Genomic DNA, 15,000 nt, shown 5'->3' with positions numbered 1-15,000 from the left:
TCAGCCCACCTCTCTTGTCTGTTTATGCCTCTGTCTGATTGTCTGTTTGTCTGTCTCTCTCTGTCTCTCCCTCCCTCCCTCCCTCCCTCTCTCTCTCTCTCTCTCTCTCTCTCTCTCTCTCTCTCTCTCTCGTTCTATCTCAGCAGAATATATTGAACACTTCTGTCCTACCTACTGGTGTAAAAAAAGAGAACTAAATAAATTCATGTCCATGTTTGTAAATGCATACCTGTTTCACAGAACATATATATTTGGCAAATTATCATTGTGGCCAGCCATGATCAGAACCACAGCATAGATATATACATCCAGCAAACGTTAAACAGGTTCCTGTATATCAGTTTTGAAACCTGGACTGTTGAAGGTTGAGTTTTGGACTGTTGAAGGTTGAGTTAATTGAGGTGAAAAATGTCCACGTTTGGTTCCAGGTCCTTGTATGACAACAAGATCCAGTCCCTGGCCAATGGAACCTTTGCTCCGCTGAAAAACATCCAGACTTTGTGAGTATGCTGGAAGTCATCACTCTCTGTCTGCTCGTACGGATTCTCTCTCTCTCTCTCTCTCTCTCTCTCTCTCTCTCTCTCTCTCTCTCTCTCTCTCTCTCTCTCTCTCTCTCTCTCTCTCTCTCTCTCTTACGATCGTTATTTTTCTGAATATCATTTCACATTGTTCTACCCCTCCTCCCTTTTATTCTTTTTGTTATCTACTTCTTTTCTTCTGCTTTTTCTCTGTTTCTTTTTGTCCTTCAACTGCTCCTTCTTCTTCTTCTTCTTCTTCTTCTTTTTCCTCCTCCTCCTCCTCCTCTTCTTCTTCTCCTTCTTCTTCTTCTTCAGTTCTGACTTTGTTTTTGTCCGTTTCGTCTTCTTTCTTATTCTTAACATACTTCTCGTCATCCCCACTTTTAATATTAATCAAATCCGGTGGTTCGTGTTGTTCTAGAAACGTTCGCCCCCACTCCCCTTACCCCCCCCCCCCCCCCCCCCCCCCCCCCCCCCCCCTCCATCGTCCCCCTTCTCCCTCCCTCCTTTGTCTGTTGTGAATCGGTCTGGAGTCTTGTTTGACTTGAGACCACTTTTCCCATTCCTCTTGTAAAGTAGTTTTGAAGATTTATGTGACTGGATTCCCACACCATCTCCACCTCCACCCCTCACATATTTCCATTTCATTGCGAGTCCAGCCAGTGTGACAATAGTAGGCAAGCCATATCTCTTCCTTTCTCGTTCAAGTTCAGCTATGAAAAACAAGTCTGGCGGTTCGTTCGTTTTGTGGGAATAAAAATACCCATTGTCGTTCTTCATCCCGTAGTGATTATGTATAGATGTGATTTCGTTGTGCCATCTGTGCCCCATTAGTCTTTTTCTGATTTCTTTTCAATCGTTTTGCCTTCTACGTACCTTTCATTTTATTATGTTTTGATATATTTGTATGTTAATTTTTTGTTTGTTTTGTTTATTTCCTTTTATGTGAATGTTTCAACAAACTTGGGCAGGCTCTAGGACAGATCAACGCGTTGGGTTTATCCGTGAATCGGGCATCTTCTTCGTCTTACTCTTGTTCATGACTGACTATCTTTTCGTCTTTCTGATTCTGTTTTAAGTTTGAAGGTTAGTGGTGTTTTAGACACCTGTCTTTCCCATGACGTGAGCGAACTCTGGAGGCGTGAGACCACCATTTGCTCTTTCTCATTCCCATTCTTTTTCTTTCTACAAGGTGCAGTATGATTTGATGCTTGTGTTCGAAAGTTCTTGTGTACAACACGTACAAGTATTCGCGTGCTCTCTCCCTCCCTCCCCCCCTCTCTCTCTCTCTCTTTTGTGCGTGTGTGTGTGTGTTTGTGTGTGAGGGAGGGCATGGTGTAAATAAGCTTTCAGCTTATCCAGTTTACCCTCAATAAAACATTTGTTCATTTGTTCATTCTCTCTCTCTCTCTGTCACGTGTGATCTCATTAAAAAAAATCTGCAAGCATGAGAAACCAGTATGTCTGTTGCATGTTTTGCATTTTATGTATTGTGGTTTCTTTCTTTAGTTGTAATTATGATTGTAAAGCTGCAGCCACCCAGTTACACTTTGGTTGTTTCCGCGGTGGACATTCACGAAGTCACGACCTCATGGCTTCCTCAGTCCGTCCACCCACCTTCCACCCACTGGCAACAGTGGCCTGTTTTTACCACAGCCCGTAATCTTTGATCTGATTGGTGAGTCCTCTCTTCCGCTCCTTGCTGCCAGAGCCAATCAGCGTTCCCCGCCGCTAATCACTGTGCCCTCGCGCCGCGCCCGTTGCAAGGCCTCGCGGGGGTAGATATCAAAGGAGGGACAGCCAAGAGCAGCCTTTTACAGACAGCTGGCCAGGCAGGCAGCCAGTCTCGATTTCCCCAGGGGCCTTCCGCTGTGATTAGGAGGAAGTTAAGAAAGAGAGCCGACATGGGGAAGTTTTGGGGAGGCTTCTTGACGTGCGACGGCTAAGTCTCTCCCCTCGTTCCTCTCACACACACCACACCCCCCCACCCCCTTCCGAATATAAGCCGTGATCATTGACCTGCGTGCTTATACATCTCAGTGGCCGTGATACACGATAGGGGCGACAGTTGCTTCCCTTGCCCGATGCCCTTCGTGGTGCAAGGGGAACAAGTCACCCACACTGTGACTGACTGCCTTCGTCGGCAGCATCAGTGAGCAGATAACCCCAACATGGGTCTGGTGGAGATGCCCATGTTTCCCGTCTCCTTGTGTCCCCCCTGGTCGTAAATCAGGAACCAGTCGCTCCGCTCATCCTCCTCTCCGGCGCTCTTTTTCTCACGCCTTTTCTGCAAGACCATAATGATGGCTGTGTGCCCTCGTGTGTGACTCCCGTCAGAGAAATGTGGGTCAGTCTGAATCATATTTGAGCCTGAGCCAGGACGTCCATCGCTACAAGCAGCTTCCTCCTCGCCAAATTCCTGTGTGGACTGCGAAAATTGGTTGGGTGTCCCTGGCAAATTCCGTTGTAAAATTCACTTAGAGAGAGAGTGTGTGTGTGTGTGTGTGTGTGTGTGTGTGTGTGCTTGACTGAATGACACAGGAAACGAATGATCAGCGCGTAAAGACAGCTCTCTGTCGGCTTTACCCAGGAAGGGAGCCGGTTGTGCAAATGACGTCGTGTTTGTAAAGCGTATAGAGCTTGGTCTCTGATTGAGGATAGTCGCTATGGAAGTGTCCACCTCCACTAGTCACTCAATAATTGCATTGTACAGTGACAAACGGGTGCAAACAAGGCCTATCTTTTTGTTCTGTTGGCCAAATTTCGCGGCGAACTCAGTACCAAGACACATCAACTTGTTGATTGAGTATACGCAGACTACGAAATCATATTACAAAATATGACACTGTTTCGGTCAGAATTGCTGGGCGTACATCAATTTAGAGCTGACTGAATGCTTGTGCATTCGTATTATCAGATATGGCTGTTAGTATATGTTTATCAGTCTCCCTTCCCAATGTCCAGAGATTAAATGGCCGACTTTTGACAGAACCACTGGAAAAACACATGATGATGTCTGGCGCAGATTACAGTTTATATCCCAGCTGTCTTCACATTCGAAACGACTTTATTCGTGAAAGATTCATTTCTGTAAGGCTTTACCGTTTTTTGTTGTTGTTGTCGTTATTGTTGCTGTTTTGTTTTGTTTGTTTTTTATATGATAATTATGGATATGATGTTGTGGCTTGATCCTTGCTCAAACGCAGCCCCAGGTTATGACATCCTATCTGTAAGCCTGATACAGGCTGATAGAGAAACAGGAAAGGGAATAAAAATGCCCCCGAAATAGATTGTCGTTCACGGCATGCACGATTTTACGATCACTCGTCTTTCGCACGCAGGGCGGTTTTGGGGGATATTGTGTTGTTGTTTTTGTTGTTGTTTGTTTGTTTTTATCCTGCAGTTTCGTCAGCCATACTATGTTTTCAGAGGACAAAAGAATGAAAACAAAATGAACGGTCTTCAGTGAGAATGAACACGATGATTCATCACAACCAGAGGATAAGAGACGTGAGGAGAAAGAGGAAGGAAAGGGCACTGAACACGCTGGAACACTGGATGTTGGGATATTTCAGTGAACATAATAACGTCAGCAGATCCGTCACAATCTGGTGCAGGTTTCGTGCTTCTCCGGACGTTGTGGGGGGAAAAAAACTTACAGGGAAACAATTCCGATATATATATATATATATATACACACATTTTTTTTCTCATGATGTCATGACAGCATCGACCTACTGCGAAGCTTGCTTGGCGGTAATAGCACATAACAAAATGATGTATTAGATATATTTACATCTTGAAAAATAGGAACAAGAGAGAGAGAGAGCACTGGAACTCGGGAATTTTATTGTAAGTTCACCGGCCTGTAAACGAGGGGTGCACGAGAGAGAGAGACGCCCCACATGTACAAATGCAGCTTGTCATTAATTACTATGTACGCATTCTGCAAAGTGTGTTGGTTTTTGTTGTTGTTGTTTTTTACGTCACTTAAGTCCCTTTCACCTTCACTTTCCTCCTCATCCGCTGTTCATCTTCAAAAGCTCCTCCTCTAACCACCCACACCCGCTACCCAACCACCCACCCGCACGCACTACCCGTACCACATCTCCACTTCACCCCAAGTCTTCATGTCGCTTTGATTTGAGGCGTGAGCATGATGAGGTGTGATCGCTGGGTTCTTTGATGCGGGAATAGGCACCACACGCATTGCTCTTCATCTCAAAGACCGCCAAAGGAGCAGGGATTATGGGGAGCAGAGAGTGAGTGAAAACAGGAGAGCGGTTTGCTTCGTGAAGAAGAAAAAAATCTGCCGATGATCTGGATGCTGTTATGTAATCAGGTCTTCAATGCGGTCTCTGGCTGTGCTGTTGTTGTTGTGGTTTATATATTTTCACGAAGTGTGATAATAAACAAGAAAAAATAAGGGGGGAGGGAGACGTGGTTGCTGGAAGAGATGTGTGTGTGTGTGTGTGTGTGTGTGTGTGTGTGTGTGTGTCTGAGCCTGTGTTTGTTTGTTGCGTTCTACAGTTATTGTTGTGTAATTTACCATTCGTTACATTTTGACATATCGCTTCCGTCCTGTGAAAAGGATCTGCACAAAACAGAAAGAATGTATCGGTACTCGGCCTCTCACACAGTCTTCTTATCTATGGCCGGTGTGACTGTTTCCAACAGTTACACATCAGTCTCCAGACATCCATTATCATGACTCATCTTTTTAACTCCGTCCACAGACGTTTGCACAGCCGTTTGTCGACCAGTCATCGCAAAATAGACGAATTTTCTTTTGTTCATTACAAACAAGAAAGAAATGGGGGAAAAAACGAAAGAAACTTAACTTTTTGCAATGGAAGTTTCATCAGTACACATGGAGTGACGGAGGGAACAGATGGAATTATGTATACACTGGCAACTGCTGCAGGGTTGGGATTTGGGTTGGGGTTTGTTTTTTTCTTTTTTCTTTTCTTTTTTTTTTGGGGGGGGGGGGGTTGTTTTGTTTTTTTTTTGTTGTTGTTGTTTTTGTTTTGTTTTGTTTTTTCTTCTGGGGGAAATAAAACTTTCTGCAGTGGAATTTTCAGTACACATGGACTGACAGAGGGAACATGGAATCATACACTGGCAACTGCTGCAGATTTTTGGGGGTGCTTTTTTTTCTGGGTGAGAAGGGGGAGGGAGAGGGTTCTTTCCCAGCTGTCCGCAGCACAGAGCGCGAACTTCCCATGCAGTGCAAGCGGGGGTGTCTCCCGGTGCAGATTTTACGTCACTGGTGAAAAGAAAAAAGAAAAAGTGGTGTGGAAAATGCTCGGCAAATTAAAGGAGGTGATTTAGCGCCTCCCTTTTTAAGCACCAGAAGCCATTTCAGAGCTCAGCTCTTTGTCGCTGCTGCTTCTGAAAGTTTCCGCCATAGTTCTCACCTTTCCGCGCTTCCTCCGCACCTCCCCCACACAGCCACCCTCTCCAACTGCCACAGTTCGCACCTTCACACACACCACACCCCACCCCAACCCACACCCCACCCCCGCCGCCTAATGTCCGGAGACAACCGCCGTTTCCCCGCCCGCCAGAACGGAAGCGATAATTCACGTGATCACTCACCCGCCGTTTTATTGGCTCGTCGCCTAGAGCCAGGCACTGACCCGGATGTAAAGGGACAGTGGTACTTTTGTGAGGGTTTCGCTCTCATTGGTCTCATCAGAGACGCCCGTTTCGCCACCGCCCTCCCTCCCCCCTCCCTTCGGTCTGTGGATAATGTTCCGGGAATGGCCTTTGTGGCTGAGGTTGGGGGAAGGGATGCTGATCTGTACTTCCATTATTCTACACTAATGTCCTATGGGGACTATTTCTTAAAGCATATACATTTTCTTATATTTGTTGAGGCGTGGACATTAACTTTTTATTTGTTAAAGCACATCCGTTTTTCTTATATCTGTTAGGGAGTTGACATTTTATAGTATTTGTTAAGGCGTGAATATTTTGTTGTATTTGTTAAATACGGCGTGGAAATTTTCTTATATCTATCAAAGCTTTGGATATTTTCGTATGTTTGTCTAGGTGTGAGCATTTTCTTGTGTCTGTTAAGGCTTTGATATTTCCGTATATTCATTAAGGCGCGGTAGAACATTTCGCATGTTTGATAAAAGCGTGATAATTTTCGTGTATTTGTGAAGGCGTGGAGATTTTCTTATATTTGTTAAAGCATTGATATTTTCTTATATTTGTTAAAGCGTGAACATTTTATATTCTGTTTGTCAAATTGTGGATATTTCCTTGTGTCCGTAAAGGCTTGGACATTTTCTTTTACTGGTTAAAGCGTTGGTATTTTCTTATGTCCCTGAAGGCGTGGATATTTTCTTATATTTGTTAAGGCTTTGATGATTTCTTGATATAATACTTTTTATGGCCTTCTCATCTGCAGTGAAAGTAATAGAATGTTTTGCAAGAGGGTGTGTGTGTGGGGGGGGGGGGGGGGGGGGGTAGCACTGGTTGCTTCAGTTGCTATAGACCCGCGAAAGCTTCTTCCTGATACCTGGGAGAGGGTAGCTGGGAGAAAGTAGACAAGACAGTGACCTGAGAAGGGACAGACCCAAAACATGTAGACATGCACAATTTTCACGTCAGAGGTGTAACAAGAATTCCAGTCTTCCTGACGCAGTAGAAATGCGCCCCACTCGGTAGCGAGTGTCCGCTGGTTCCAGTCCCATACCGGGATTTCTACTCTCCCCTTCAATGGACCTTGAGTGGTGGGCTGTGTGCTAGTCTTTTGGTTTCGACGATAAACCGAGGTCCTGTGTGGTGCAGCACGTGAAAGAACCCGCGTCAACAAAAGGGTTGTGCGTGGGAAACGTATGTAGTAAACAAACCCACTGTGATAGGAAAACTACACATGTAGACAGAACACAATGTGTGGGTCTTCACCGTTTAGACGTGCTGTCCCCAGGGATAGCAATCCGATACAAAATATAACACAGTGCAACGCAAAACACGACACAACACAACCCAACGTGGGCCACAGGTCGGTGACTTGAACGAGTACAATAATTCATGTGGATTTTTCGGGAAGATTCGTTACGGGAATGGCACACACATCACTCCGATTCACACAAACTATTTTATCCTCCCTCGTTCCGCGCGGAGGAGACATCCACCAGAGAAAGATGAATGAAGCAGCAACAGATATGTCTCTGGAACATCCGTCATGGTTATCTGACCGTGTGTCGACCTTTCAGCCTCGTGTTTACACCCTCACTTAGCGCTGCCGCACAGTCCAGAGTACCGCCGCTTCTACGGTAGTTCCATGGGCCATCGTTTTGGTGGTTGGGCGCCAACGTCTGCATCAGACCAGCCACTTCTGTACATCCCATCTACGTCTGATATAACTCAAAAGTGAAAGGATGTTAAATTAAAGAAGGAAGGAAGGACTTAGCGGAGATACCAGGTGCAAAAAAGACCGAAAGTCACCGGCAGCCGTGGCACAGCGGTTTGCGTCGCGGCGGACCAACGGTTAGGAGGACGAAGGTTCGAATCCCATCAGAGGTAGTATTTTTTCTCGGCCCATGGCTGGCTCCTACCCTGTGTGCTGTTGGCTCAAATGGGAAGACTGGGACCACAGAGTCGAGAGTTATCCACTTCATGGATGCGTCTTTCGGGAATGTTGCTCAAATTTCCTCACCAGTACTGCAGGTGTCTATCTCCGCCTAGCTGACGCCAGGATACATCATGAGACTAAGCCCTACTAAGTAAAGTCCCAGACCTAAATGGACCCCGTAGCAGCAGCATCATGCGTCATCATTTAAAAAAAAAAAAATTTAAAAAAAAAAAAAACTTGCTTAATTCTGGGGCACCAGAAACAAAAAAAAGAACAACTTCAAACGCAAAGGTGGTCATTCCTTCCTACCTGTCCTCTTTACCATCGCCGCAACCCTCAACATCATTGGCCTGACAGGGATCAGGCTGATTGTGACGCTCTGACACACCGCAAAATGTTTGCCAAATGTGTTCCGTGGCGTGGGTTTTTTTGTTTTTTGTTTGTTTGTTGGTTTTTTTGTTTTTTGTTTGTTTGTTTTATTTGTTTGTTTGTTGTTGTTTTCCGTGTATTATGTAATGTGTGAAATCCAAAGTAAGTGCACGTCAGATGTGATGAGTTTTCGTCGCGATATGTACCACCCTGAAGCAAACTGGAGTTTTTTACAAATACAAATGCAGTATGATACAAAGACTCTGGGTTTTTTTTCTTAAATGTAAGATGCAACACGAATATTCTTTGAATATTCTTCAGACATTCTTGGAAAACTTTGGAAAGGTTCAGGGGCTTTGATTACCGTAATATATCAGACTTTATGTGAAAAATCTGTGGCGCGTCAGGATACATTCCTGGATGGGAGAACCATTTGCATAGACCCCGGCATTGACGCACAACCGACAGACCTTAAGGAATCTGGTGAACAGCTCTTCCATGTGGCTCCCCAAGAAGAAGAAGAGGAGGAGAAGAAGAGGAGGAAGAAGGAGGAGGAAAAAGAAGAAGAATAAGAGGAGGACGACGAAGAAGAAAAAGAAGAATACGACATAACGTTTGACCAGGAAGCCTACTAGAACACAGGGACACTGATGCCGTTCTACGGAACATACTAACAGAAGCTGATGGCCTGCAAGTAAGTAAAGCCGCTGATGTATTAAAGTGCGGCAGTGGTTTTTGAAATCACAGATGGGACGGCAGTCATTCCAGACCTGCCTGGGTTATCACTGGAACCACTTGTCGAGTCTTCAGGGACTGGAGAGGATGGGGATGGATGATGGCAGCAGCCGACGATAGAACTCAGCGGGTCTTGGGGGATGCTGACGGCCCCTCGAGTGCAGGTGGCCACATCGGGAAACACCCCCCACAGCCCCTCCTCCTCAGCCCTCCCCCTCCCCACCACCCCCTTCCCTGATGGATGAGCATTCCCCCCATGCCGGTATCGGTATCGGTATCTTGGGGGTGTGACTATCGGCATAATAACAACTTGCTGACAGTCTGGTGCCATCTGTATGGCCTTCCAGGAATTACGACCTCTGTTACGGTGTGTATACACACACACACACACACACACACACACACACACACACACACTCAGCCCCAGTAGGATTACGTTTCAAGTATGTACAGTGATTAAGACTTGGTTAAAGTCACTGAATTCCCAAGACCTGATAGGCACGTTTGGGTATATGCGAAGGTTAATTATCTTAGGGTTAAGGTATCTGTTTTGTTTCTGTTGCTGTTGTTTGTTTTGTTTTGTTTTTTGTTTTGTTTTGTCTTTTGTTTGTTTGTTTGTTGTTGCTTTTTTGTTTTTTGTTGTTGTTGTTTTTTGTTTTTGTTTTTGTTTTTTTTGGGGGGGGGTTAACAGCAGATGTTGTGTAGAGTTTATGGATCAGTCCACCCGCTTTGACACTTCCTTAGAAACTGACGCTAAATTTAAATTTACTGTGGAACTTCTATTTGGGGAAAAAAAAAGCTTTCACGTGCACAGTGACAAAGCATCATTCTCCCTAAGCCCCGTCTCCACCCACTCCCTCGCTCGTTCTTTCGCGCGTGTGCACTGAAAGGGCGTTCTTTTCCGTAATAAAGATAACAGGTTTTGAAGCACTACTGACCTGTTCTAAGACTGCATTATTATTTCTCTTTCTCTCTGTCTCTTTCTGTTTCTCTTTCTCTGTATCTGTCTGTCTCTGTTTCCCTCTTTGTCTCTCTGCCCCACCCCTCTCCCCTCCTCGCCCCCCACCCCCTCTGACTGTCTGTCTCTGTCTCTCTCAAGATTAACATGACATCTTATTTGTGCTTTGTTGTTTTGTTGTTTTTGTTTCTTTGTGGTATCGATTTTTTTTCTCCAGATATGGCATATTTTTTTGTGTTCAACACGGTTTAGACTCTTTTTTTCATTGAGTTTTGTAGTACCTGGTGGATACAGCACTTCGTGGTCGGAATATGAACAATTGTTAAAAGCTACAATATCTGGAGGGGGGAAAAAAACACACCACAAAATGTTACCTGTCCTGGCCGTTTGGTTGCAGGCACCTGGCGAGGAACCCGTTCATCTGTGACTGCAACCTGCAGTGGCTGGCCGAGTACCTGAAGGAGAACCCCATAGAGACCAGCGGAGCCCGCTGCGAGTCACCTCGCAGGATGAGGAGGAAGAAAATCACCCGCGTCAAGCCTCAGAAATACAAGTGTAAAGGTCGGTTCAAATTCGCTGTGCTGTGTTTTGTGTGGGGGTGCGGGGAGGGGGTGTTGTGTGTGTGTTTTAATGATGGTGATGATGACAATAAAAATGATAATTATAATAATAATGATAATGACAATAATAATAATAATAATGCTCAAAGCACCTTACATGATCCAAATTAGATATGACATAAAAAAATTGTAGCTGTCCACACACACACACGCACGCGCGCGCGCGCGCGCACGCACTTAACTGCTGAAAAGCACACATCCATTTTGCAGTATGTGTGTGTGTGTGTGATTTCGAACACAAGCCTGCGGGATATGTAAAAAGCAAATTATTATTAGTCCCTCTTGATAAAGGCATATACGCGAAGTCAGTTCACAGGTACAAAACAGCATACACCTGTACTGATGCTGTTCCGCAGGACACGCCACCATCACCACTCTCTACAATAACATAAACAGGGAAGAACTATTACGCAAATCCCTTGTGAAGTAATGGGGAAAGAGGAGTGATGATGTTGATGCACTGCAGATGGTGCCAAACCCCTCACCCACCCACCCTCAACACACACACACACACACACACACACACACACACACACACACACACACACCTTCCCCATCACTAAAAGCACCACCACCACCACCAAAGACAACTGACCAACACGTTTTCAGTGGTCACCACATGTGGCAAGTTTTGTGTGTGTATGTGTTTTGTTTTGTTGTTTTTTTTTGTCGTTGTTGTTGTTTTGCGCTGGAAGCTTTATCGGTGAGCGGTGGCCTAGAGTGTTCACGGGTTCAAATCCCTGAACACGGACCGGGGTTTTTACTCCTACCTCCGCTAGACTTCGATTGATTGTGTGGGTGCTGGTCTTCCGGAAGAAAGTGCAGCATGCGCTTAGCGCGCGTAAAAGAACCCACTGCAACAAAATTATATAGGAAAGTTCACTTTGATAGTAAAAAACAAACACCTGTAGACAGGAAAAAAAAAGGAAGAAAAAAAAGGGTAGCGCTGTGCTTTGGCGGAGAACAGACCAAAACTCACACAGAGAAATTTGTTGTGACAAAAAGTAATTCAGTACAATATAAATCAACACAAAACAGTTCACTATAGTACAGTACAGTACAATGCAGTCCGTGGTGGACACCCAAGGTGGTCAGTTTCCACGCTATCTTCGTAATACTTATGATATCGTGTTTGTAAAAAAAAAAAAATAAAAAAATAAATAAAACCATTGCTGCTCTGTGGACTTTCGTTGAAAGATTTCACAACAGCTTGCCATTGGGGAAACTGAATCATTACCGCTGTGGACTTTCGTTGATAGATTTCACATCTTGCCATTGGGGCCATTAGTGTTCTGGTCTCCCGCCAACATCACTAAACATTCCTGCTGACCATCTGACAGCAATCATTTAGAATGCCCTTCGTTTTTGTAACTGGCTTTGCCAAGTTGTTTTCGCCAGTGCCCAATCACCGTTCAACGTTGCAGTGCAGCGTATAGAATTGGTTAGTGCATGGGCACGGCTACTGCCAGTTCGAGCGCTTGATTTAGCACTTCTGAGTCGTGAACCGAGATGGATGAGGCTTTGATGAAGAAGCTTATTCATCCGACTGTTTCCCCGTCTTTCCCTTCGTCATACTTAGGGACTCACTCATTGCTGTCATTGGAAATAAAAGAAACGAAGTATTACATGCGCGCCCGCGCGCGCACAAACACACACACACACACGCGCGCGCGCGCGCGCGCCTCTTCTCCTTGCTCCCTGCACTGTTTTCCTGCAGGAAGGTTTGGGCCAGTACTGATGAACGCGAGACGTGGCCATATATTAATATAAGAAGAAAAGGGGAAATCCACAACGTAGCTGACGATCACCACACACACCATAGCATAACAAGACTGACCATATAGTGGAGTGATGGCCTAGAGGTAACGCGTCCGCATAGGAAACGAGAGAATCTGAGCGCGCTGGTTCGAATCACGGCTCAGCCGCCGATATTTTCTCCCACTCCACTGGACCTTGAGTGGTGGTCTGGACGCTATTTCATTCGGATGAGACGATAAACCGAGGGCCCGTGTACAGCATGCACTTAGCGCACGTAAAAGAACCCACGGCAACAAAAGGGTTGTTCCTGGCAAAATTCTGTAGAAAAATCCACTCCGATAGGAAAAACAAATAAAACTGCACGCAGGAAAAAATACAAAAAATGGGTGGCGCTGTAGTGTAGCGACGCGCTCTCTCTGGGGAGAGCAGCCCGAATTTCACACAGAGAAATCTGTTGTGATAAAAAGAAATACAAATACAAATACAACAAATATACTAACCCCCACACCTCACCACCCACACCCCCTGCCCCACTCTGTGCATAACTAGAACCAAGGCAATATATATAGATATATATGAATTATATATATATATCAGAGGAGACAACTGCTGCCCCGACTATCTGGGCTAGAATTTGATCACAGTGGAGAGTGTCTTGCCCAGGTTACACCCCAACTGTCTCGGCCTGAAGGGTTTTAGGACAACCGGCATTGGGAAATGGTTCCCAAAGCCAACTATCCCCCACGGCTGCAGCACTAAGAGCCAGTGCCAATTTTGCCTCCTAGTTTGAGAGTCATAGTCCTTCACAAAAGACGAAGCCGTAAATATAGTATATAAGTTCTGCTGACAACTGCAACCTCACGTCCTGACTGATGCCCGGCAGGCTCCGAGGTGCACCGGACCATGAAGGCCGGCACGTGCATGATTGACCGGGAGTGCCCACGTGACTGCGTCTGCCTGGGTACCTCGGTGGACTGCAGCGGACGGGGGCTGACCGCCATCCCCGGGGCCATCCCTCTCTACACCACGGAGCTGTGAGTCTGCCTGTCCGTCTGTCCTGTCTGTCTGTGTGGTCTGTCTGTGTGATTGTTTTGTCGGTCCGTACGTCTGTCTGTGTCTGTCTGTGTGTCGGTAGGTCTGTCTCTCCGTCTGTCGGTCTGTCTTCTGTGTGCGTGTGTGAGTGTCGGTTGGTCGGTCTGTGTGTTGGTCTCTGTGTCTGTCTGTCTGCCTGAATATCTGTCTTATCAGTCTGTGTTGTCTTGTCTGTTTGTCTGTCTGTCTGGTCTGACTGTCTGTCTTGTCTGTCAGACTTGTCTTGTCTGTCGCTCTGTCTGTCTGTCGGTCGGTCTTTCGGTCTGTCTGGAACGTAATCTGGAAGTGTATTTTCGTATTTTACACACAATTCTTACACAAATCCACCAGAAGATATTCATTACACATGCAATAATAATATATGAAAAAATTGCTGCTGTTTCAGAACAGAAAACATGGAATAATGTTGTATAGAATCAGGACTGTTTTATTTGATGATATGAAAATAATAAAACCCAAAGATGGAAATTTTGTTTAATCACCACGCCGTCACAAAAACTTGTATTTCCATCTCTTCTCAGATGCTAACAGTTGAAATCTATTTCTCTTTCTTTTTCCTCAAGAAGAGAATACCAGAATACAGATTCCATAGTTAGTGCTTACCGACTTTAAAAAAAAAATTCTTCTTAATATTTATTTTTGCTCTCAGCTTTTCCATATTGTGACTTGTTAAAATTATAACAAGTTCATTGGTTTTGAAAAGTAACACTATTCTGGGTTTTTTCCCCCCAGGAATTTCAAATTTTCTTAATGTTATGAATTTGGTTTTTCAGCTTCTCTGTATTACGACTTCTTTTTTTTTAAACTTTAACTGATTAAATGATTTGTTGATTTTAAGAAGTGACATTTTTTCTCTCTCTCTCTTAGTGACATTTTTTTCTCTCTTTTTTTTTCCCCCAGGAAACTAGCTACCAATCAGATCAAACGGATCAGTGCCGACGGACTGTTCAAGCGTCTTCCCAACCTGCAACTATTGTAAGTATCTGCAGCACAGAACTCATTCTGCCTTGTAAACGCTGTGATTCGTATCGTATTGTATTGTATTGCATTTCTTTGCATTGCGTTATGTTGCAGTGCAGTGTATTGCATTGCATTTCATTGCATTGCGTTGCATTCCATTGTATTGTATTGCTTTTTCGCACAACAGATTTGTGTGAAAATCAGACTGGTCTTACCGGAGAGAGCTTGTCGCCACGGTGCAGCGACACATCTGTTTCTTCTTCTTCTTCTTCTTCTTCTTCTTCTTCTTCCTCTTCTTCTTCTCCTCTATCTACAAGTGTTGTTTCACTATCAAAGTTGATTTTTCTTTTCTCATGCAGACTTTTGCCGAGGACAACCCTTTTGTTGCTGTGGGTTCTTTTA

General features: G+C 44.9%; 1 protein-coding gene across 2 annotated transcripts in view; it reads left to right on the top strand.

Moving 5' to 3' along the window:
• Positions 1-15,000, top strand: part of LOC143293535 (slit homolog 2 protein-like) — a 280,554-nt gene that overhangs the window by 224,441 nt on the left and 41,113 nt on the right. For both annotated transcript variants that reach the window (XM_076604455.1, XM_076604454.1), the window contains exons 14-17: positions 429-500; positions 10,566-10,729; positions 13,430-13,580; positions 14,539-14,613. In XM_076604455.1, coding sequence (XP_076460570.1) covers positions 429-500; positions 10,566-10,729; positions 13,430-13,580; positions 14,539-14,613 — 462 coding nt within the window. The remainder of the gene's footprint in view (positions 1-428; positions 501-10,565; positions 10,730-13,429; positions 13,581-14,538; positions 14,614-15,000) is intronic.

The sequence above is a fragment of the Babylonia areolata genome, chromosome 19 (genome assembly GCF_041734735.1).
Source record: "Babylonia areolata isolate BAREFJ2019XMU chromosome 19, ASM4173473v1, whole genome shotgun sequence".
In the NCBI taxonomy this organism is placed as follows: domain Eukaryota; kingdom Metazoa; phylum Mollusca; class Gastropoda; order Neogastropoda; family Buccinidae; genus Babylonia; species Babylonia areolata.
This window is presented reverse-complemented; position numbering and strand designations above follow the sequence as displayed.